At 47.5% G+C, this 21,901-nt stretch overlaps 3 protein-coding genes across 3 annotated transcripts; 1 reads left to right on the top strand and 2 right to left on the bottom strand.

Annotated features, from left to right (window-relative positions):
• Positions 1–1,375: 1,375 nt before the first annotated feature.
• Positions 1,376–3,322, top strand: M406DRAFT_50315 (uncharacterized protein; the record flags this gene model as incomplete). The annotated part of the gene is made up of 4 exons (XM_040924413.1): positions 1,376–1,687; positions 1,783–2,145; positions 2,242–3,099; positions 3,197–3,322. 4 exons carry the CDS (start codon positions 1,376–1,378, stop codon positions 3,320–3,322), a joined length of 1,659 nt encoding a protein of 552 aa, XP_040772733.1.
• A 249-nt stretch (positions 3,323–3,571) lies between these two features.
• On the bottom strand, positions 3,572–4,850 carry M406DRAFT_324226 (uncharacterized protein). The gene has a single exon (XM_040919839.1). It carries the CDS (start codon positions 4,803–4,805, stop codon positions 3,927–3,929), a length of 879 nt encoding a protein of 292 aa, XP_040772732.1. The 5' UTR covers positions 4,806–4,850; the 3' UTR covers positions 3,572–3,926.
• A 7,292-nt stretch (positions 4,851–12,142) lies between these two features.
• Positions 12,143–13,375, bottom strand: M406DRAFT_333804 (uncharacterized protein; the record flags this gene model as incomplete). The annotated part of the gene is made up of 1 exon (XM_040920875.1): positions 12,143–13,375. One exon carries the CDS (start codon positions 13,373–13,375, stop codon positions 12,143–12,145), a length of 1,233 nt encoding a protein of 410 aa, XP_040772731.1.
• Between the last annotated feature and the right edge of the window lie 8,526 nt (positions 13,376–21,901).

Raw genomic sequence — 21,901 nt, 5'->3', positions numbered from 1 at the left:
GTGTCGAGTGCCACAATCTGTCTATCTGACACGATTAGCCTTCACAAGCCAACCTGTTAGCGTATCAGTGTCAACCGGGATAAACTCTGGGTAAACTATTCCCCGACGTCGATCAATAGTCCAAGTCTTCTTTTGCTCGCGACGGTGAGCAAAGTAGTACCAAGCTCTCTCGGCCACTCATGGCGTAATCTCACCCCCCCCCCCCCCATTGTTTCCACTGGCTTCCTGAACACAGTTTTGTCTTCCGTGCGACGACGGACCCTGTCTCCTCGGAGTGGCGAGGATCTAGTGGCTCGGCCCAAGGCCACCATGGATATTCACCATTCGGACTTGGTTCACCCCCATGCTGAAGTTGAACAACCGCCTCGCAATCTCCATCGCTCCCAAGTCGTTGAGAGTTACCGCCAGAAGGTATTTTAGGTACAAAGGGAATTTCGGATTAATGTATTATCTCGATTCCTTGGCCACGTCTGGCCATGCTTCTAGGTTCGCAAGGATGACTTGTGCTTTCTCTACCTACAATCCTGATCTGCCAATCTGTTTGCCACTGTTGGGTCTCTCCCTGGACAAATCCTCTCATAGGGTATCTATAATTCCTCTTTCAGACTGTCAGTTCTAGCTGTATGTCTTCTGACTGTGTCTAAAAGGTAGGCTTTTGTCTGGTCCAAGTTAGGCCTCCTCCAATCTACCGGCTCTATTGTCGCCCGTAGTACGTGCCCGCAGCCACTACCCGTAATCCCCACATACCTAAACGGCAGCTGGGCGGTATGGGGCGAACCACCCCCAGGGAAATTCCGCAAGACGGCTTGTCCCTGTTTCCAAGCAGATGACGCCGACCATCTTCATCGTAATAACGTTGTCACGGTGTAGACCCTCCTCTCTGGGCAAGGCTCTTTAATATGCCGACCACTTTTGGTGTGGGCTTATCGTTATAGTGTTGTTGTGTGTGTGTGAGCCTCCACCTGTTGCGGGAAATCGATATTGGACGTCGTAGGTTTCCCCACGGGGGCTGTGCTGGCATCTTCTGTGTATTTTGTTTACTCCGCAGAGGCCTCGTTCATTGCTTGTCTCTGGAGACCGTGTTTTCGTGCCGTTGGTCTAGCCTGCTGGAACTGGGAAGAACTATTTTGGGATCTGTTCATTTTTCTCAAACCTAATCACTGTCCAGATAATCTCGTCAATATGCTTTTGATCTCTCGCCATCTTCATCGACCTACATAATAGCTATTTGTCTTTGCACGAACTGTCTTCTATCTTAATCAACCTCATATCATCATCTTCTTCTTCGTTTTCTTCTCTTTTCTTCTGCTTTCTTTGCTGCCATCGTCCGTACTGAAACTATTCACCAATTTAGCTTCTAAAACAGTGAGCAAAAATGCACGGAATCACAGAAGAAATAATACAAATAGTGTTACAGCACTGGGTAACGGTAGCCATTGTGATATCGTTCTCCTGGCTGCTGAGGAATCGGTTTCGTCGAGGACTGAACAAATATCCTGGTCCTTTCCTTGCCTCCCTGACCGACTGGTGGCGGTTCATCGATGTCTGGGGCCGGAGGCCCGAGGTCACCCACATCAAGCTGCACGAGAAGTATGGAGACGTTGTCCGGCTCGGGCCCAACACGCTCTCGTTTGCAGATCCGGTGGCTCTGAAGGCGATCTACGGTCTGAACAAGGGTTTTGTGAAGGTGAGTAACGATGAATATCTCTTTAAGAGAGAGGAAAGAAATTTTTGTTTTAGGAAAAGATCAACTTGGATTAACTCAATGCGTCTGGCCAATAGTCGGACTTTTATGTCGTCCAACAATCCGTCGTCAAGGGACACTCGCTCCAGAGCCTGTTCAGCACGGTCGACAATGACTTCCACCAGCAGTTCCGCCGCTGCGTGAACTCGGCCTTTGCCATGTCGGCGCTGGTCCAGTACGAGCCCTTCGTGGATAACACGACCAAGCTCTTCCTCGAGAAGACAAAGGAGTTCTTCGTGAACAACCCGCAGGGGTGCGACTTCACCCGCTGGCTGCAGTTCTACGCCTTTGATGTCATCGGCGAGATCACCTACAGCAAGCGTCACGGCTTTGTGGAGAAGAACGAGGACATTGATGGGATCGTGGCCTATCTTAGCAAGCTCTTCAATTACGTCGCTCCTGTAAGCTTCCCTTCTACTTACCACCTGATCACACATATATGCATATGTAATGTTGCTGACAACTTGCCTCCTCCTCTTCCCCTCCCCCACCACCAGGTCGGCCAGATTCCCATCCTAGACAAAATCTTCCTCAAGAACCCCATCTACCTCAAGCTCTCGGACTGGGGCATCGTGGACGCCACATTCCCCGTAGCCAAGTTCGCCAGCGCCCGCATGGCGGAGCGCCTCATACCCGACCTCGAGGGCGGCATCGACAGCAGCGACAAGGCCAAGGCCACGATCCTGCCGACCTCGGCACCCAAAGAGAAGCCACCGACCATGGACCTCCTCTCCAAGTTCCTCGCCGCGCAGGCATCCTCCCGCCAGGGCTTCATGACCGACACCCTCGTGCAGACCATGGCCGTGTCCATGGCCTTTGCCGGCAGCGAGACCACCGCCATCAGCCTGGGCGCCGTCTTCTACTACCTCCTCCGCAGCCCGTCCGCCATGCAGCGCCTGCGCGCCGAGATAGACGACGCCGGCCGCCGCGGCCTGTTCCAGGACCGCCAGACGGGGCTCGTCACCTGGCACGAGAGCCAGCGCCTCGAGTACCTGGATGCCGTCGTCAAGGAGGCCTTTCGGATGCACCCTGCCCCCGGGCTCCCGCTCGAGCGCATCGTCCCGCCCCAGGGCGCCGAGATTGCCGGGCGGTTCATCCCCGGCGGCACGATCGTGGGGTGTTCTGCCTGGGTGATCCACCGGAACAAGGAGATCTTCGGGCAAGACGCTCATGTCTTCCGCCCCGAGAGGTGGCTGGTGGACGAGGCCAAGGACAAGGCGAGCGAGGAGGCGCGGATCAAAGAGATGACGGGCACCATGCTGCAGTTTGGCATGGGGAGTCGGACGTGTATCGGGAAGAATATCAGTCTGATGGAGATTTACAAGCTGGTGCCGAGCCTGCTCAGGAGATTCGAGGTCAGTCCTTTCTTGTTTCTCCCTTTCCTTCTTTTCAAAGGGATTGACCATGCGTCGACACAACATACTGACTCTATTTTTTTATTTTTTTGCACAGATTGACTTTCAGGATTCAAATCGGGATTGGAAGTTGTGCAATTCGTGGTTCGTCAAGCAGACGGACTTTTGGACCAAGTTCTCTCTACGAGAGATACCACAGCCTGCAGCTGAGGCATCGATATGATTTGAGAATAAGGGAGCAGATTGTGAAGAGAGCGTGACGGATTTCTCTAGCAGTAACCTCATGAGGCGTGGATTGTGCTCAGATTGTATTGTCTACTGGTTATGAATGGGACATCGCGTTTATAGAATGTGGTTATGACTCAAATTGTAATGATTATTGAACACCAGACGTTTGATAGGAGAGGAACGATTCTACAAAGTGACATTGTTCACCCGCAAACATGTGAGAAATGAAGACAGCGCCAACAGTGAGGAAACATCGCACGTTACCGCTATCACGTCTTTCTGCTTTACCAAAACGGACATTAAGAAGGTCTATGATTATTATGGGGAAAAAGCCCGCTCCTCGCGGGGTGTTTGAAATATTTACTTTTGAAGAAGCGAAGCCAGTCATAGCCCAATAATCATCTCATGCCTCATGACCACATAGCGAAACATCACTCACCAATGGGTATAATTCTCTTGCGTGAGCAACTCTTATAATGCCCTCGGGAACATCAGGTCGTTGGATAACAGGCGACACCGAAAAAAGAAAGAAAAAAAAAATAAGGGGGGAAAAAGAGGAAAAAGATAAAGAAAAGAAGAAAAAAAGAAGTGCCTGTGTCTCACAGCGACCCGACGCCCCTATCCTCAAGGCTTTCATCCCACCCGCCCGTCTCGAGCAACCACTCGCCGACTCTCTCCTTAACGTGCCCGACCCTCTCCCCCAGGGCGCTCCGCCACTGCTCCTGGACGACACGGACCTTCTCCTTCAGGTCATCCGTCAGCCGCTGGCTCTCTTCCTTCTTGAAGCTTTCTACGTCGTCTTTGCTCCCGCCGCGTTCTTCCTCCATGACCCGGGCGCGTGCCACGAGCACAGCCTCGTTGACCTCGTGGAGGAGGCAAAACAGGTTTGTCTGGGACTCGATAAACTGGTATGTGCTCTTCTCTGCGTGCAGAAGGAGGCTGTAGAAGTACTGCAGCGGGTGATCGATGTAGGAAGGGTTCTCCACGACCTCGGACTGCGGGATCTGGATGCGGAAGTCGGCTAGAGACCGCCTCCTCCCTCTGGCAGTCTGGCTGCTACCGCCACTGCCAGAGCCACCGTCGTCCGAGGACGGGTTGGACCCCACTGGGACGCCATCAAGAAGCCCGCAGAGCGGTGGTGCAATATCCCAGAACGCAGACAGCTGCACCTCGACACCGCGCACGACATTCTCCTCCACTACAGCACAGAACTCGCGTGTCCTCCCAAGGACCTCGTTCGCGAATGCGAGGGCCCGCTTTTCAGCATCCTCGGCGAAGAATGCGGATGCATGTGCCAACTTCTCCTCGTTGCCAGCAAGCCGGTAGGGCGTGATGACCATCTCGCGGTACCGGTCGTTGCGCTCCGAGAGCAGGTCGTACACGGCGCGGTGGAGCACCTCACGCGTCTCGAAGATCCATTTGAGAAGGGTCAGCTTTTCTAGCAGCTCGGGCTGCTCGTCCCCTTCTTCCTGAGGCATATTCGGGTTCGACTCGCGGGTTTCAACAAACAGGCGGGAGCGGAGATCATCAAACAGCTGCGTGGCTTTGCTGATGCGGCTCGTCAGCAGTTCATTTAGGGGCACCACCACTGCGGTCTGGAAACGATCAAAGTCCTTCTTCTCCAGCTCCTTGGAGGCCTGTTTCTCGCTGTCTGTAGAGTCGGCCTCGATGGCGGCTGCTTCGGCGTACGTCATGCGTCCCAGGCTGATTTCCTGCTGCAGGTTCTGGCGAAGGGCCTGGCGACGTTTGTTGGCTGCAGAGGCAGCTTCGTCATGCAGGGCGCGGCTGTCATGGTTGAAGCGGGTCTTGGTCGCGTCCACCTCGGACAAGTCACTCAGCGCGCGTGTGGACGCCCGAATATCGGTGAGCTCTGGGTGGTTGTTGTTGACGGCTGGGTGATGGCGAGGGTACGGGGGCGGCAGTGTTACGAGCCTCGAAACGTCCAGGTAGTTCGGGTTCGGCGTGTTGGGCAGAGACAGAGGCTGTTGCACCCGGCTCAGCGTGGGCTGAGTGCTGTAGGTCTGCTGATAGCTTTGTTCCGCTGGCGACTCATGCCATCCTTGCTTCTCTGGCGGGTACTCGTTTGACGGCTCTCGCCCGGAAGACCCCTCCACTGGGTCGTCCATCCACTGCAGGGCCTCCCGCGCTTCTTTGGGTACGCTCATGTACTTGGATTCCCGTTTGGACCGCTCCCACTTTGTTGACTCCCCGGACGAAATCGACTCCCACCAGCGGCTGGCCGGTCGCCCTCGGGAGTCGTCGTCGTGCCTGTCGCTGACACTCATGCTTAGAATCGGTGACAGAGATGGCTGGAAGATGGCGTTGTAGTTGGCAGTACCAGCAGCCGGACCAGTAGAGGTGGCAGGCGCGGCAGCCTCTGAGGATGGCGTGGGTGCTGAGCTCGGCTCTGCAGAATCTGAGACCTCGCCAGGCTGAATAGACCCCACAGAACCTCGATGCGACCGGTTGGGCTCAGAGGATTGCGGCGTCCACTCGCTTCCCTGTGAGGTTGTTGATTCCCGTCTGCTCGACATGGGGCGGAAGAGATCACGCGTCAGGTCAAAAATCTCAGAGCCCATTGCACTGATGGCGGAGGAGTACCGCTCCCTCCTGATCCTCGACTCACTGACGATGAACTCAGCAAAGAGCCGTACTCTTTCCGAATCATCAGTAGCTGCGGCCTCCTTCTGAGAAAAGATCTGAAACCTCTCGATGGTTTGGTGAGAGAACAGCTCAGGGCTCTGCCGAATGATTGAATCCCGACTCGTCGCAACAGACTTTGAAGAAAGTGGGGTGACAAGCCCGTGGCCCATCTTTGGTGTCGACCTCGAGACAGAGCGGCTACGGGGCGGAGGGGTAGGTAGTGCTTTGGGTGCGATTGACGAGGGTTCCGCGGCGGCCTGAACTTTCGCCAAACGTGGCGAGGCAGGAGGAACAGAGACTTCCATCTTGGGCGTTCTCCTAGCGGAGTCCAAGGCTCTTGGAGTCGATCCGCTGTTTTCCTCATCCTTCTCTTCAGCCGATAGGTCTCCGCTCTGTGGTGTGCCTTGTGGTGTGCCTTGTGCTGATAGGTCGCCACTCCTGGGCGTCCTTCTCCCAAACGTGGTTCTCCTCGACAGTCCGCTAGACGAGGACGGGATGACAATGTCGTCCAGATTTGAGAGGGAAGCATCAATGGACAAGCGGGAGGACCTTGTCCGGCTCTCCGTGCGCCTCTCGCGCAGAGTCTTGTCACCACGGGTGGCATTTGTTCTGTTCAGTCCAGCATTCGGGCTAGTAGTTAACGGAGCCCGCTCTGGGGTGCCAGCGTTTCTATCGGTGCTGGGGGGTGGAACAGCAGGCGAGTCCTGCCGGGGAGACTCGTGCACCTGATTGTGTTGATTGGACTGGTCCTCATCAATCCAGTTCGCAGGAGTAGGCGGTACAGGACCGAGGGCAGTAACACCTGTGGGAGGCGGCCGACGCGTGGGTGGTGAGAGGATAGGATCACTCCCACTCGGGAAGTTCCTACTGGCGCTTTGCGACCGCGATTGCGAAGGCGGAGGACCGGGAGGGGGTGGTGGCAGCGGAATGGCCTGATCCCATCTCGTCTGGGAGGCTGAGCGTGACCTAGCCGAAGTGGGCGTGTCGATGGCACCTGTGGACTGGGCTCGACGGGCGGACGGCGGAGCACTTGGAGACAAAGGATCACCAATCGACCTCTGCGGTGGAGATTGCGGAATCTGAAGGCTTGGTGGGTTCGGACGCGAGGCTGGCGAGCCCCAAGCCGGACGATGATGACTAGAGCCGAGTGCCTGAGGCGATGGGGTAGATTCAGGCTCTCTCCGTCTACCCAAGGACGGGAACCCGAACCTCCTTTCCCTCGACGAGCCTCTGCCGTTGGGCGGCGGCGGGAAGGACTGGGTGTTGGAAGGCTCGGGTGATGGCCGATGTACGGTAGGCAGTGGGGTCCTTGAGAGATGCATATTGGCCGTGGGAGAGGTGTCCAAACCTATGCTGCCCGTTCCCTGCCTCCGAGGAGGAGAATATGGGGGAGGAGGAAGAGGAGAGTCTTGAATATATATACATATCAATATCAGTCGAGACAACTCGGGTCAGTAGTGGGTGCTGCTGACATAATGTGTGAGAGTGGAGAGAGAGAGAGAGAGAGAGAGAGAGAGAGAGAGAGAGAGGACAAAAAAAGAAAGAGAGTCATGTACCATTGGGGTCTGTAGAATTCAACGGCTGCTGCATCTGAGCCTGGGCCCTCTCAGGATTTGGTCCAGGCATAGGCGAGGGGATCCATTGCTGCGGGTTGTAGGGCTGAATAGCACTGGCTGGCGTCGACGCGTTGAATGAATTTGAGCTGTACGACACAGCCGAGACGGGCGTGTTGGCGTGCGAAGAGAAGCCACCCAGCGATGTCAGTAGAGGATTCAGCCTCTGGCGCAGCCGCGAGCCGTCGCGGTTGTCACTCATCGTCACTGATCTGCCAGGCACACACGATCGACCTTGGCCCCTCAATTTGGCAGCGGCATAGAAACAAGCCCAAGAGTTGAGATTGCCGCGCGTGGAACAATAAAGAATGGCCTGAGCCGAGCCCTGGACCGATATGGCCGCGTCTCGTAGCGGCTCGCCGTCGTCCCTGTTAAGACACCAAAATGTCGTGCACTACCCGTCCGGCGTGCTGTGCCGGAGGTCAATGTCCTCTCGAGAGATGCGAAGCACCAGATGAGGAGAGGGGGAGAGGACGCAACCCAACCCGCAGCAGAGACGCTGTGACGGTCGTGACGAAGACGCGAAGGGTAGAGAAACCCAGCCGACGGGGAAGGTCGTAAAAACGAAAGGAAGAAAAAGGTGGTGAGCCTCCGCCCTATGACTGGTGAACCCTGGCTCTGGGAAGGGCCTTGTTGGGTAAGGTGCCAGATGGCCAACGGTAATAACGATTTCCTGGGGTGGCCTTCTGAATGGGTTGCTGTGCTAGGCGGGGGCGTGGGTGGATGGTGTCTTCCGGCTGTAACCTTGTCGTGGAAGATACAGCAGTGTGTGTGTGTGTGTGTGAGAGAGAGAGAGAGAGAGAGTGTGTGTGTGTGTGTGAACTAATGCAATGCATGCAAAAAGAGACCCTCGTATACTCCTACTCCCGATCCCACACAGGCGAGAGAGGAGGGAGGGGGAGGGGCAACGCGATGATAGGCTCGTGGTATCTGCCACTTTAATGATCTCAAGACATGGGCAAGGTATTTTCTTCCTTTCTTCCATTGTCGCTGATCAACGTCTTGAGCCCGGTCGCCATCCAATGCAACACAACCCTCTTACGGTATACTCCCATGGGTGCGACAGAGTGCAGGAAAACCGGTATAGGTCTTGCTCGAGTCGTTGACCTTGTCGTAGTAGCAGCTGGCTCCATCGCTCGAGCCCTTTCGACACAACTCTGCGATAGGATAGTATGCAGCCTGGGACTAGGGAAGTCACCCCCGCCTCGGAGGGAGGGTGGTTGGACTTGTTAGGGTGCCGTGCATATGGGTCGACCTATTCTTAGATGCTGTCGAATAGGGTGTGTGGTCATTCGCTGCCGTAGTGGGGAGGATTGTTGGGCGCTTAAAGGACGACATGTCGTTCGCCAGATGCGATGCTCAGCTTTGTTCGGCGGTGGTACCATAGTACTGGACCATGCACGGATTGAGCAACTTATCACCCAAGTCTAGCCTACCTCAGACTAGCGGCACACCTCGGGAAGCTATCACACCCATGTGGCAGTTTTCAAGTACTTTCTATCATCCCGTCCACTACAGATTCTGTTTGCAATGTTACAGTAGTACAAAGGCCCATCACACTACGGACAGGGAAGCCCAGATCCCTGTTCTTTTTCTGCAAGGGGACCCCATTCCGCCCTATCCCACCGCCATCTGTCTTTTTAAGCGTACCATACTTTTTGTCTCGCCGTCACCACCTGCCCTGAACGTATTGCAAACCATGGCAAAGATCGAAGCATCCCTCATGCAGACAATTGACTGCCAGAGCTTACGGCTTATAACTAATGCTAAGCTGTGGAATGCGACACCACAATGCCGCCAGGCTGCAAGAGCGGCACGTACCGTCTGACTTACCCCGCCCACGATACGGCAGGAATAAAAGAGCATCATGCAAGGCGACTCTGACCGGAAAGCTACACTGCCGAAGAAAAATGTGGGATTGGCCCCATCTGGTATTCATTCATGGGAGACTTTACCTTTTGCTTCTTCAATACTAGGACTTTTTCTTTCCCATGTACAAGCTTTGAGATAATGTTGCATCCAAAAGGAAAAGAAAAAACCGTCATAGCCAGGGTAACCGGTATATAGAACTTAAGCGAGCGCGATCCTCAGTGCCAAAATAGCCACGGCACCTTCTGTCTCCGCTGCAGGATCCCATTCGGCACCAAACATCCTCGTCCAGGCTGAGGACCCTAGTTGAGCAAGATATCTGTACGTTGATATTTTCGTCTTCAAGCAACATCTTGGCGTCTCTCTGCATCTGGGTCATGATGATGCCGTAGTCGAACACAACAGTTTTATTCTTAGGCGCATAACTAACATCATAGTAGAGGCTCCATTGTGAGGTAATTAGATGCAGACCACCACCGATCAAACATTGCTCCAGGATTCAGAAGGTGACTTGGCCTCCACGCCATCAGTCAATCATGGAACATCTCGGCTGCGTTCTACTAGAGTACGCAGTCAAACTTTAATACAACTTTAAAATGCTTTCGTGGCCCACAGCAACGCACTGGCTTCTAAAATAGGAGCACATTGTGGGGCCTTTGTTGAGGTCCCTGGCTCTTGTCTATCGACAACTGTAAATCTATCATAGAAGCATAATGCATAGTTTCATATACGACACATGACAACTAGATCTGCTCGAATGCCTCCCCTTCGACATAAACTCAACCTGCCTGAAGAGAATAAGTTGCCACAGTGTAGTCCTAGCATGTAGATGCCGAGCATCTGATAACGAGAAACCGACGTGATAGACTGCATCAGTCATATATATTTGGACAGTGCAAGTCGATAACATTTGATACTGACGCTGTTGGTCCCCAAGTTCTAGAGCATTGCTTTACCAAGTCGATCGAGTCTTTAGTCTCCGCTATGAAAGGTGAAGGGAGGAGGGGCAATCTAGGCTCCGGCGTCGCAAGACAAGAGTAGAAACCATCCAGCTCAGATTTGTCTTTAAAACGCCTGCGCAGTGTTGTATGAACTCCCAATACACACAGACCTGAAAGCAGGACGAAATCTTGGGTCAGTCAGTTCTTAGGCCGATCGAGGCGAGGTTGTTACCGACCCTGCATTGAATAAACATGAGATATCCATGGACGGGGTGATACCACGTGGTTATCCCGTTACATGGGACGAGCGTATGCATATGGCTGGATCAAGAGGCATAATTATAGATACTGATGCTACCGTAAAGACTTCTAGCTTACATACTTATATTTCACCGACTTACTAAGCAAAAAAACTTCATTCGTTGGTCTGATCCAAGCTGTGGTAATTAGCTATTAAAAAATAAAAAAAAAGTCACATGCGCTATTTCAATGAGATTTCTATTAATGGAATTTTACCCAGATACTGATCGAGTCTTTTTAATTACATTGATCAAATGCTGGCCAGAAAGCCTACACGGCTTTTGTCCGGAAATTGAAACATCAGACAGATTCAGCGTCCTTACTGTCGTCGAAGGGGCTAACTCGTGGATCTAGACATAACATGGGAACGACTGAATCGATGCGCTGCTAGAGGAAAAGAAGGAAAGGAAAACCGGAGGGGAAAACAGCTAGCTAGATGAGGCTCTCCAGGTAGAGGGTGCCTGGCGATAGTGGGTGCCAGTGACTCACCAGCCCTCGCACACATGATCATAAAAAGTAAAGGCCGGTGGTGTGAGCACCATGGGTACATCTTCATCCATGCAGGAAAAGGATTCTCACCCGTGGCACAGTACACCCGATGTATCTGTATTGCCACATCATGACTATTGATTACTTTCCCCACTCATATGATCAGCCGAGCCTCCAAGGCGGCTACTGTGTTTGTTTTCGCACGCATTCCCCATATGCAAGAGAGGCAATGATGCGACGGTAGACCGGAGGAAAGAGACCGGGAACAATGATCCTCTTCTGGATAGTTAGGACAAAAATGAGAAAGGACTGTGTCATGGTGCGATCAGCACGTGGAGTGATGAGCAGCTCTGGCGATTACTGTGCAAATAAATATATTGAAGATTTGGGAGGCCAATATGGAAGAATATTTGTGATGATTGGCTCTCTTATATTATTTGGATAATTGCATTGCTTTCGTCGAAACGGGAAGCAGAGGTACTTGGGAAGGAGAATGTATCATATGGCGAAATACCCTATCTTTGCTCCTACATAATAGAAGCAATCAAGCGCTGCATTATTGGCGCTCACTGTTGAAGGATTCAAGTGCGAGAACGACGTATCTAATTCCTCACAGCCCAAGTCTACAGGTGCCCAGGTGAGCTCTTATACCTAAGCGATGACGGACGTAAGACCTGTATTCAGGTTGAATGTTGGAAGCAGATTTATATTAAAAGAACTTCACCCAGTGCAGAGAAGCTAGAAAGAGGTCACTCGACATGTAATCAGCGCTGTGGTCAGGCTACATCACGACCGCAACACCTCATCACTTCTGTAAGCAAGACTTGTGCTGTTGAGGATCAACAAATCGATAGCTTCTGAACGTCACCCAACTTTTGTTCAAGGGACGCTGCAGGATATCGATATCATGGTATCTTCCTTTCTAAATGTCCAACCTAGCTATTTCCAAATTTTATGTATTCATATAATGATAAACGCCGACGGAGTTTTCTTGCTGATAGAGACAACGAGACCCTCGTCAAGCCATTCGTTATCAATAAGACCACTAACATAGGCCGTGCCTACCATTTTGTAACACGTGGCCTCTCCGCCCTGCTCACCGGCTCTCTGTGTTACCGGACGCAGGAGAATCGCTACGTTCTCCTTGTGCAGGATGGCCACGACATCACCCTTCTCGATCTGCGCGACTCCGAGACCCAAGAGACCACTATCCGTGATAAAGGTCGTCCTGCCCGCCAGGCCTGCAAACTCCCGCTCAAGGCGCAGCGGGGTCCACGGCAGGGTGCAGTGCGGCCGCCCCCCGGCCGCGAACTGGCTGTGGATGCTCTCCACCGTCTGCACTATGTTCGAGTTGACCTGGTCGCGCCCGACAGCCTCCCCGAGCCACTGGCCCATGCGGCTTGACGCCGCAGCCGCCCATCGCTCGGCTAGAGTCGACTCCGCGCCCAGCTGTCCCGCGGCAGAGGCGGCGGCGTACGTCGATCCCGAGAGCAGGGCCTGCAGCTCGGCGAATATTCCCTGCTGCGTCGTGGGGAGCGTGCTGGTCTGCGTGACCGTGCCAGCCGCGAACCCGTTGGTCCGCAGCGTGATGAGGTCGTCCACGACAGGCTGTGGTGCGCCTTCAAAGGCGTTGTGACAGAGGCGTCTGACCACCCGCTCATCTGTTATGTAGCGGTCGGGATTGTGCAAGTCGCTCCCTCGTGAGAAGTCCGGAATCCAGCTGGGGAATTCCTCATTATTGTCACTCAGGTGGTTCGGCCGCAGGCCAAAGCTGAAGTAGAGATTGATGTTGTGCTCGACGTTGATCACGTACGAGGTGAGCTCAAGGACAACCTGGCGGAGTGGTTTGTCGTAGTCGACTGGGGAGACGGACTGTGCGGCTGGCATGATCCCGTACAGAGCATAGAAGCGGTCGTGGGCCATGGTGTAGTTGCGCTCGCTCGTCATGCCCAGGTAGTACGCCAGACTCCGCGACTCGGACCGAAATGCCTTGCGGATCGCAAAGATACTACCTCCGCTCTCTGCTGTTGATTTGTGCATCAGGCTCGTCGTCTGCTTTGCCACGGCTTCAGCAAAGTCCAGGAGTGCCTCGTCCTTGTCTGCCCCCTCCGCGCCTAGCTTGGTGTGGACGCGCTCTTTGATGTCGGCCACTGCATCCACCAGACGGCTCTGCACCTCCTTGACAGAGGCCATGGTGAACTCATTGTTGAAGTTGATGATGGTAAAGACGATGGATTGAAAGATGAGGAGAAGAGGAAACTAAAAGACTAGTAGGCCTGGCAGCCGAAATAACAAACAAACGCGCACGGACCAATGTGCATACTAATGGAAATGCACCTTCTTCATACCCCCCATTTTCAGTAGTAAAATGTAGCTAAAACAATACCTTCAGAATCATCCTCAACTCCATCCTATTCTGAACCATATGCAAAACTCCTGAGTCAATTCTCGCAGAATTGCACTCCAAAATCAACTGATAAGCCCCAGCATCTCAACCAACCTCATCAGCACCAGCCTTGGAAGAGATTTAGTGCAAATATCCGCCAAATTGTTCTCTGATCTGGTATATATAACGTTATAATCTATGCTAATTCTTTTCTGCATGAAATAGTAGTGAATATTGATGTATTTCGTTTGCAAGATGATTTTCTAATCAGTAATAAGGAATAATGCAGATTTATTATTACAATACAGAATAGGAAGCTCTGCAATCCTGAATTTCAGGTCTTTGAGTGCCTAGATGGTTCACTGGAGATGAGATGCAGCGCTGGAACATGCCATATATTCGGCCTTACAGGTGGATTTCGCCACTGTAGATTGTTGTTTTGAGCTTCAAGTAATAATAGCATCATCAATCTTCATGATGTATCCTGCGAATGACTTCGAATTGTTCGGATTCATATTATATGAAGCATTTGAATAGATATAAGCAGTGGGGGAACTATCAGTTGTCTTTCTGAAGATGATCCTATAGTCAAGCATGCTTTGAAGATACCTGAGCACCTATTTAGCACAGTAAGCATATTGTTCTATAGGATTTGCATTGAAAGTTGCAAGCATCCTGCATAGAAACACTAAATCTATGCATATACCAGTTATGAGAAAGTTAAGAGATCCAGTAATGCTCTAATAGATTTTGATATTAGTAAATACATCATCATTCTCAATGCATCGAGGAAAACAATCCGGATTAACTAGAGTCTAACGAGATTTGCAGTTAGCTATGCCAAAACGCCTGAGAATACGCTCAGCATAACCATGCTAAGAGATTGTAATCCTATTACTATTCTGATGAATCTTGAGGCTAAGAAGATAGCAACAGAGGCTCAAATCCTTGCATTTGAAATAGTCCTTCAGAAGAGTTTTGCAGTTATTCACAGCAATAGGGATACCCGCTATAAGAATATTATCCATGTAAACAGCAATAATAAAATTCTTGCTAATGAATATGCATGGATCAAAGTATGTAGAGGTGCTAAACTTGAGAAGGACGTCTTGCAGGATTCCAAACTATTTGCAGCCCAACTGCTTCAGGCTGTAAAGAGCTTTCTTGAGCTTAAGAACTGTATAAGAGAATGCATTGTATCCTGAGGGTGGCTGCATGTAAACATTGTAAGTAAGATTGCTCTGAAGATATGCAGTCTCAATATTCATCTAGTGAACTGTTCATTTCTGCAAAGCAGCTAGCTTGATGATCAACTATAGACTGTTATACTGTGCAACAGAGCTATATGTATCATTATAGTCAATACTGTATATTTGCATGAAGCTATGCGCAATCAGATACGCCTTGTATTGCAGCAAAACTCTCTCAGCATCATATTTCTTTGCAAATATCCAATGAGAGTTAACTATATGGATATTCCGTTATTGTAATGAGCACTGCAGCAATCCGAAGATTCCTAAGTATACAAAGGGGTTTATGCTAACAAGGGCAGTATTAAAATGTTAAGTTCTTGAATACGGAACCGTATAAGTTCTAATAAGCAATGCAAGTGTTCACTGCCTTTGGGGCTACTCAGTATATGAAACTGAATACTTAGATTGACAACTGAAGAGCTATGTATGAGATCTATTTAATGGGAATGAACGTATCCTTATATATCCAGCTCTTCATCGTGGATATATTGGATAGCAACATATCCAAGTTATCCTGCTAGCTCTAGATAGTATATATCCGAAGCTATCCTTTCTGATTGGCTGTATTCATAATTCTAACTCTGGATTATGTAATCAATGCTTTATTAGAATGTTGAGTTCTTAATATCTGGTCTCTGTTACTCGTGATCTGTTCTGTAACCTGCATGTTGGATAGGTTATAACATTATCTCTCTTCTATCAGTTGTTGTTTCCAACGATCTTTTGTAAGTATTCTGGCAAGTCTTCCGTGTATATGATCTTGTCTTCCTAATTGAGATATTGAACAGAATTACCAAATCTCGTTCTTATGCTGAGAAGACTAAATAAAAGGATTCTCTTCTTTCCTTAGTTCTTCAAAATGCTATCACTATGCCTTCTTGTTCCTTCTGCAAGGGTTGTAGTATTCAATCTTGTTAAGTTTCCGTTGAGGATTCCTCTTGCTGCGCTGAATGTATTCGCCTGGATTGTTCTCAGTGCGATGTTCAAGAGTTGAGTGCAGCGGAAATTCGTTGGATAGGCGTTCAATATCAGCGCCTGGAGAACCAACTTGAGAGTGCTGAGGAGCGGCTGCGCAATGCTGCTGCGGAAGTAGAACGTTTGCGGAAGCAGAAGCGTCTGTAGTTTGAGAGGATGATGAAAGCTATTCGTCGGGATCTTTCCAGTATGGAGGAGTTAGAATGTGAGGAGGCTAAGGAGGAGCGGGCTCGTATTGCTGCTGGGGTTCGTTCTGTAGTTGCAGAGGAATCTGCTGTGATTGCTGGAGATCCTTCTTTTGAGGGTTTTGACTGGAATTCCGTGAATATGGGGAATGCAGTGGTGGATTGGTCTGGGTTTTTGGATGAGATGGTGGGCTCTGGGCTTCTCTTCGAGCTGGAGCGATTGTTTTAGATGCTAGCCTTCTTTTTCCAATATTCAGCTATCTTTTCCTAAGCGTTTTCAATGTTCTCCTGTGATTCCTATGAATTTTCACTTGCTAGGTAACCTTTCCACTTGATGAGGTATTTCCTTGTATTGTCTGTATCTCTGTGCTTGAGAATCTTCTCTACCTTATACTCTGGTTCATTGTTTTCCACTTCTGCTGTATTATCTGTTAGTATTTCCTGCGCTGCTAGTTCCAGCAGTGAAATATGAAAAACTGGATATATCCTTATTCTATGAGATAATATTAACTTGTAATTAATTGGGAAGATTTGTTGCAAGATTTTGAATAATTCTAACTTCTTATAATCGAGTTTGTTGCTGGATCTGATTATTTTAATGTTTTTCCGAAGTAGATAAACCTTATCTCCCTTCTATAGGATTAGTCTCTCAATCCTTTTGGAATTTGCATATTGCATTATTCGTTCTTGAACGAATTATAATTCTGATCGAAGTTCCTTCTGAACTTTCTTAATCTTCTTAATCCTTTTATCTGCAGCTTCTGCATCTGCTTCTAGCAGTGCTTCGTAATAAGCTGTTGGATTGTATCTATAGAGTACGAAGAATGGTAACTTCTTTATCATGCTTATATCTGCGCTATTATAAGCGAACTGCACGAAGAGCAACAGATTAATTCAGTTATTCTGTTTCTAGTTGATATAGTATTGAAGATACTATTTAACAATCTGATTCATTCTTTCTATCTATTCATCTATCTGCGGATGAAATGCTGTAAATATTCTATAATATATTCTGAGCTATTTTATGAATGAAGTTCAAAACTTTGAGTTGAACTTTCTATCTCTATCGGAGATTACTTCTTCTAGTATGCTGTAGTTAGCGATGATCGTTCTGAGGAATGCATATGCAAGTTTCTCTGCTGTACTGCTTTCCTTGTAAAAGAGAAAATAAGTATACTTGCTTAGTCTGCAAATCACTACTAGAATACTGTTGTATTGCATCTTAGTTAAGAGTTCTTGTAAGAGAAGTAGCTTAATAATGAAGTTTAGACTGATAGATTGCTAAACAGTTGTAAATACTGATAAGGAATGCAGTAGTTTATAAGGCTTATATCTTTCTGCCTTGTTTTTCTTGCAGCTATTGCATTATTATAGAATGCTCTTAATCCTTTTCCTAAAGCCTGATGAATTCCAGTATCTTTTGATATATTTATAGATTGCTCTAACTCTCTGATATTCGTATGCTAGTGCACTGTATATATTCTTGATATAATTATCTTATTCGTCTGGAATCATTGATTCTGGATCTTTTTCCGAAGATCCAATCCTGAAAGCAGCATTTAGTTCTCTATGCGCATTGATAAGATTTCCCAACTCATCTTGAGCAAAGATGTTCTGTATATCCAAAGAATCTGCATCTCAATAGTCTGATCTTCTGCTAAGAGCATCTGCTTATCTGTTCTCCAAGCTTTTGCAATATACAATCTTGAAGTTGAACTGTAAAAGAAATTCTACCCATCTGACTTATTGCTTATTTAAAACCTTAATCATCATAAACATAGTTAGATTCTTGTAATTCGAGTGAACTATAATCAGGTATTGTATGCTAATGAGATAGTATTGCTATTCCTCGAAGGCTTTTACTATTATCATAAGTTCCTGATTAGGAATCCTGTAGTTAATTTCCGAGCTATTCAACTTCTTTGAGAAGTTGCTCACAATTCTTAGATATCCTTAGTTATCTTGCTAACCAAGTTGTTCTCCGAGTGCATATCCTGATACATCAGTCTCAACTTCAAAGGGTTTGTAGGGGTCTGCTTTATATAGAACTGGCTCTAAGATAACGTGCTTGATAATCTCATCAAAAGCTTCTTATACCTTGGAAATCCATTCGAAAAGCTATTTCTTTTTGATAAGATTTGTAAGAGAATATGTAATCTGGCTGTAGTTCTTAATGAACTGCTTATAGAAGTTAATGTATCCGAGGAAAGATCTAATATCTCTAACATTCTTGGGAATTAGCCAGTTCTTAATAGCTTCTATCTTATTCTTCTGTAGCTTAATATATCCTAGCTTGATTGTGAATCCGAGATAGTTGACTTTTCGTATATGAAAGTAGCTCTTTGCGAGTTCTACAAGGAGTTTTGCATCTTGGAGCGTTTGCAATACTGTTTCCACATATTTCTTATATTCTTCAAGTATTCGAGAGTAGATAAGGATATTGTTGAGATAAGCAATGACGAACTGATCCAGATGCTTGCATAGAATGTAATTAATCATTTTCTGGAATGAAGCTGGGGCGTTCGTTAAATCAAAGAATATAATTAAATATTCGTAGTATTCATAGCGTATTCTGAAAGCAGTTTTCCATTCTTCTCCTTCCTTTACTCTAATCAGATTATAAGCTTCTTTTAGATTCAGAACTATAAACTATTATACTCCTTGCAGCCTATCTTGTAATTTCTTAATAAGTAGCAACGGATATCAGTTCTTAATTATAATATTGTTGAGTTGCCTATAGTTAATATATAGCTTAAGCTTGCTATTTTTCTTAGATACAAACAGGATAGGATATCCTGCTAGTAATTGCAATAGTTATATGTATTCTTTTTTGAGATTCTCATCGAGATACTCCCTAAGTGCCTCTAGCTATGCTTTATCTAGTCCGTAGATGGGGAAGAATTTGAGCTGTTTCTCTTCTTGTAGCAGGATCTCGTAGTTGTATGAGCTGTATTCTAGCAATCCTGTATTCAATTCTTCCTGAAACAGTTTCTTGAACTTGTGATATTCTCGTAGTATATTCGCAAGTGTTGGTTCTAGTTCTTGTGCTGTTTCTGCCACCTGGAGGAACAGTAGGTACCGTTGAGCGTGCTCCTTTTCTGATGGCATTTTCGAGAGCCTTGAGCGTTCGCTCCGGGCCGGAGCGAGTGCTCGAGAGCCTGGTTTCGAGGTTTTTCCTGTATAAGTCCATAATTCATATTCTGAAGCTTTTCCTTGTTGCTCCGGAGCGGATCGACTTGCTGAGGATCTCGCTTCTATTGTTTTGCTAACCTGCTAGCGCTCTGGCACTGTTTAGGTTCGCCTATCACTAGATCCTTCTCCTTGAACTGCCAGCCCTGCTGGTTTGGAGGTATGTGTAAAGTCGTGTAAAGCCTCTTTTCCTGAGTATTCTTCAACCACTAGCTTCGATCCTGCGCTGTTGATTGTAACTATTTCCCTGGATACAGCTTGTTTTCATGAGATCTAGCCAATAGTCCAATTAATTCGAGAATTATACTCCTTAAGCCATGGAAGCTTCATAATCAGCTTATGCTGTATTATATCTGTGATATCAAAAGAAGCTCTAACTATACATTCTTGAATCAAGATAGATAGATGATCAATCTCCTTATCGATTACTTCTTGGTTATATGCAACAGATTGTTCTTCTACAGTGCTGAGAATGTATGGATATTTCTTCCATCTCTATTGTAGTTATACCTGATTAATGATATATAGGGATATAAAATTTCTCTGAGCGCTACTATCCAATAGTGTGCTGTATTTGTATCCTTGAATATATATATCGAACTTGATATAAGTATAATCTGTTCTAGAAGCTTCATATAGAAACTATTCCAGTCTGATCATCTGCAGTCCCTTTACAGACAATCCTGTTCTTTTGAGTTCATTAAGAACTATCTGTTCTTCTAAGCCTGCTTTGCTGCTTCTTGAGCAAGCTTCTTAGCTTGCTTTTGCTTGTATTATCGTTATTTCTAGTCTTTCTTCTGTTAATGCTAGTTGCAAACCTTATTATTAATATGAATTGTATAGAGTATTGTCTTGCACTGCTACCATTTTATTTCCTTGTTTATGCATTGCATAGAGCAGTTATCTAGTAGTTCGATGTATATATTGTAGTGCTATCTATTAAGAACCTCTCTGAAGCGAAGTTTCTTTTCTTCGATAGCCTGAAGAATTTATTCTGATTCTCTAACAGAGAACTATTTGTATTGCATCTTGTCTGAGAAATGCATTCTGCAGCTATAATAGATGCAGGAAATCCATGCTAATTCGTAATGTAGATCATGAAGTAAGCTGATCCGAGAATCCTTATCTTCTCGTATCTCAATATCTTGCAAGGGAATGCAGATGAAGAGTTCTTCCAGCCCTATTCCGTAAATGAGATACTCAATCCATATTGTTTTCTTGTTCTACTCAATGCTGAAAGGAAACCTTTCTGTAGGCTTCTTAGATTTCTTGTTCACGGGAGATTCTAGTGAATCATTAGATCGCTCGTTCTAGCTTGATCTTTCTGTTGTCTGAGAGGCATTTTCGGTATTGTTTAGGTATTCATATCAATAACCAAGAGAATACCATCCCTTATTCATATTCCTGGTCATAGTATCTGGTGCAGGTGATGGGGAATAGCGAAGAGCACTGTCGTTAAGCCCTTCCTTCAGCGTCTGAATGCTTTATTCAGTAATATCGGAGCGATCCGAGTTGTTGCTGCTTATAGTCGTGCTGGGCGTATACTCTCGCTCTGCTGTTGCTATCTGCCTGTAGCGCCTAGGTTTCTGAGGGAACTATTCTGAATCTTCCTTACTCGAGAGATATATTAAGCAGTTATCATTATAGCAGAATGTTCAGCTGAGACTTCCGTAATTAATAAAGTTCAATACTTGCTCCGAGGAGGTGTTTTTGCTTAGTTGATTGGATTTCTATTGTTGAGCAATATTTATCTAGCGTTCTTTCTGGACTGGTTGCCATTTGTTCTTCTGGAGCTGATAGCAGTTGCATGCAATATATCCTTGTTTATTGCAGTTGTAGCAAGTAATACTGTTCTTCTTGCTATACTGCTTATTGGCTGCATCAAGTTTCATAGGATCAGCATGCATAGTGCTGCTCTGGGCTGTACTGCCATATCAACCGCTATTCTTGTTTTGAAGTTTCTTGCCTGTATTAGCTGGAAATCTCCAAGTCTGGCTTCCTTCTTTCTTGGATTTCTCCACCCGTCGTTCGTACAGACAGTTGTTGATGCGGATTGCTTGATTAGAGAATGTTGCAAAGTTCTCTGGCCAATCCTGCTTAGAGATTTCATCTTTAACGTCGTTCTTGAATCCCTTATAATAGTGCTCTATAAGATTCTTATCTTCCTACAGAAGTCTTGCTGAGAGCTGTTTGAATCTAACCATATAGGCAGAAGCTGATTTGGTCTGCTTGAGATTCATAAGCTGCTGAGCTGTAATGCGTTCTTCATTGAAATTATCAAAGGTTTCTTTGAGAGCTTTCTCGAAGCTCTCAAAGAAATCGAATATATCCTTGGTATCCTGAATATGTGCGCTAAGATTATTCTGATGCTCCAAGTAGTTATATAGAGAAGGCTTGTACCAAATGAGAGCATTCTTTTCGAGGCGAGTTTCTACAAGAATAATCTTCTTAGATTCCATGATGAACTGGGTTGCATAATGCAAAAAATACGCTCTGCAGTGGGTAAGGAACTCATGCAGCATCTTCTGGCTGCTGTTGTACATAGCAGGCTTATCCATCTTATATGCCTTTCCAGTACCACTAGTAACTGCAGAGATGGACTGCGCCTGCTGAGCCTGTTGAGCTAGCTAGGCCTGCTGAGCCTGTTGAGCTAGCTGGGCCTGCTGGTTGGCGATGGTAGCGCTCTGGGCCTGCTGTTGTTCGTGCAGATTCTGAATATACTGGGTAAGTT

Source organism: Cryphonectria parasitica (genome assembly GCF_011745365.1).
Source record: "Cryphonectria parasitica EP155 unplaced genomic scaffold M406scaffold_8, whole genome shotgun sequence".
Lineage (NCBI taxonomy): Eukaryota > Fungi > Ascomycota > Sordariomycetes > Diaporthales > Cryphonectriaceae > Cryphonectria > Cryphonectria parasitica.
The sequence above is the reverse complement of the archived record's forward strand: the minus strand, read 5'-3'. Positions and strand labels throughout refer to the sequence as shown.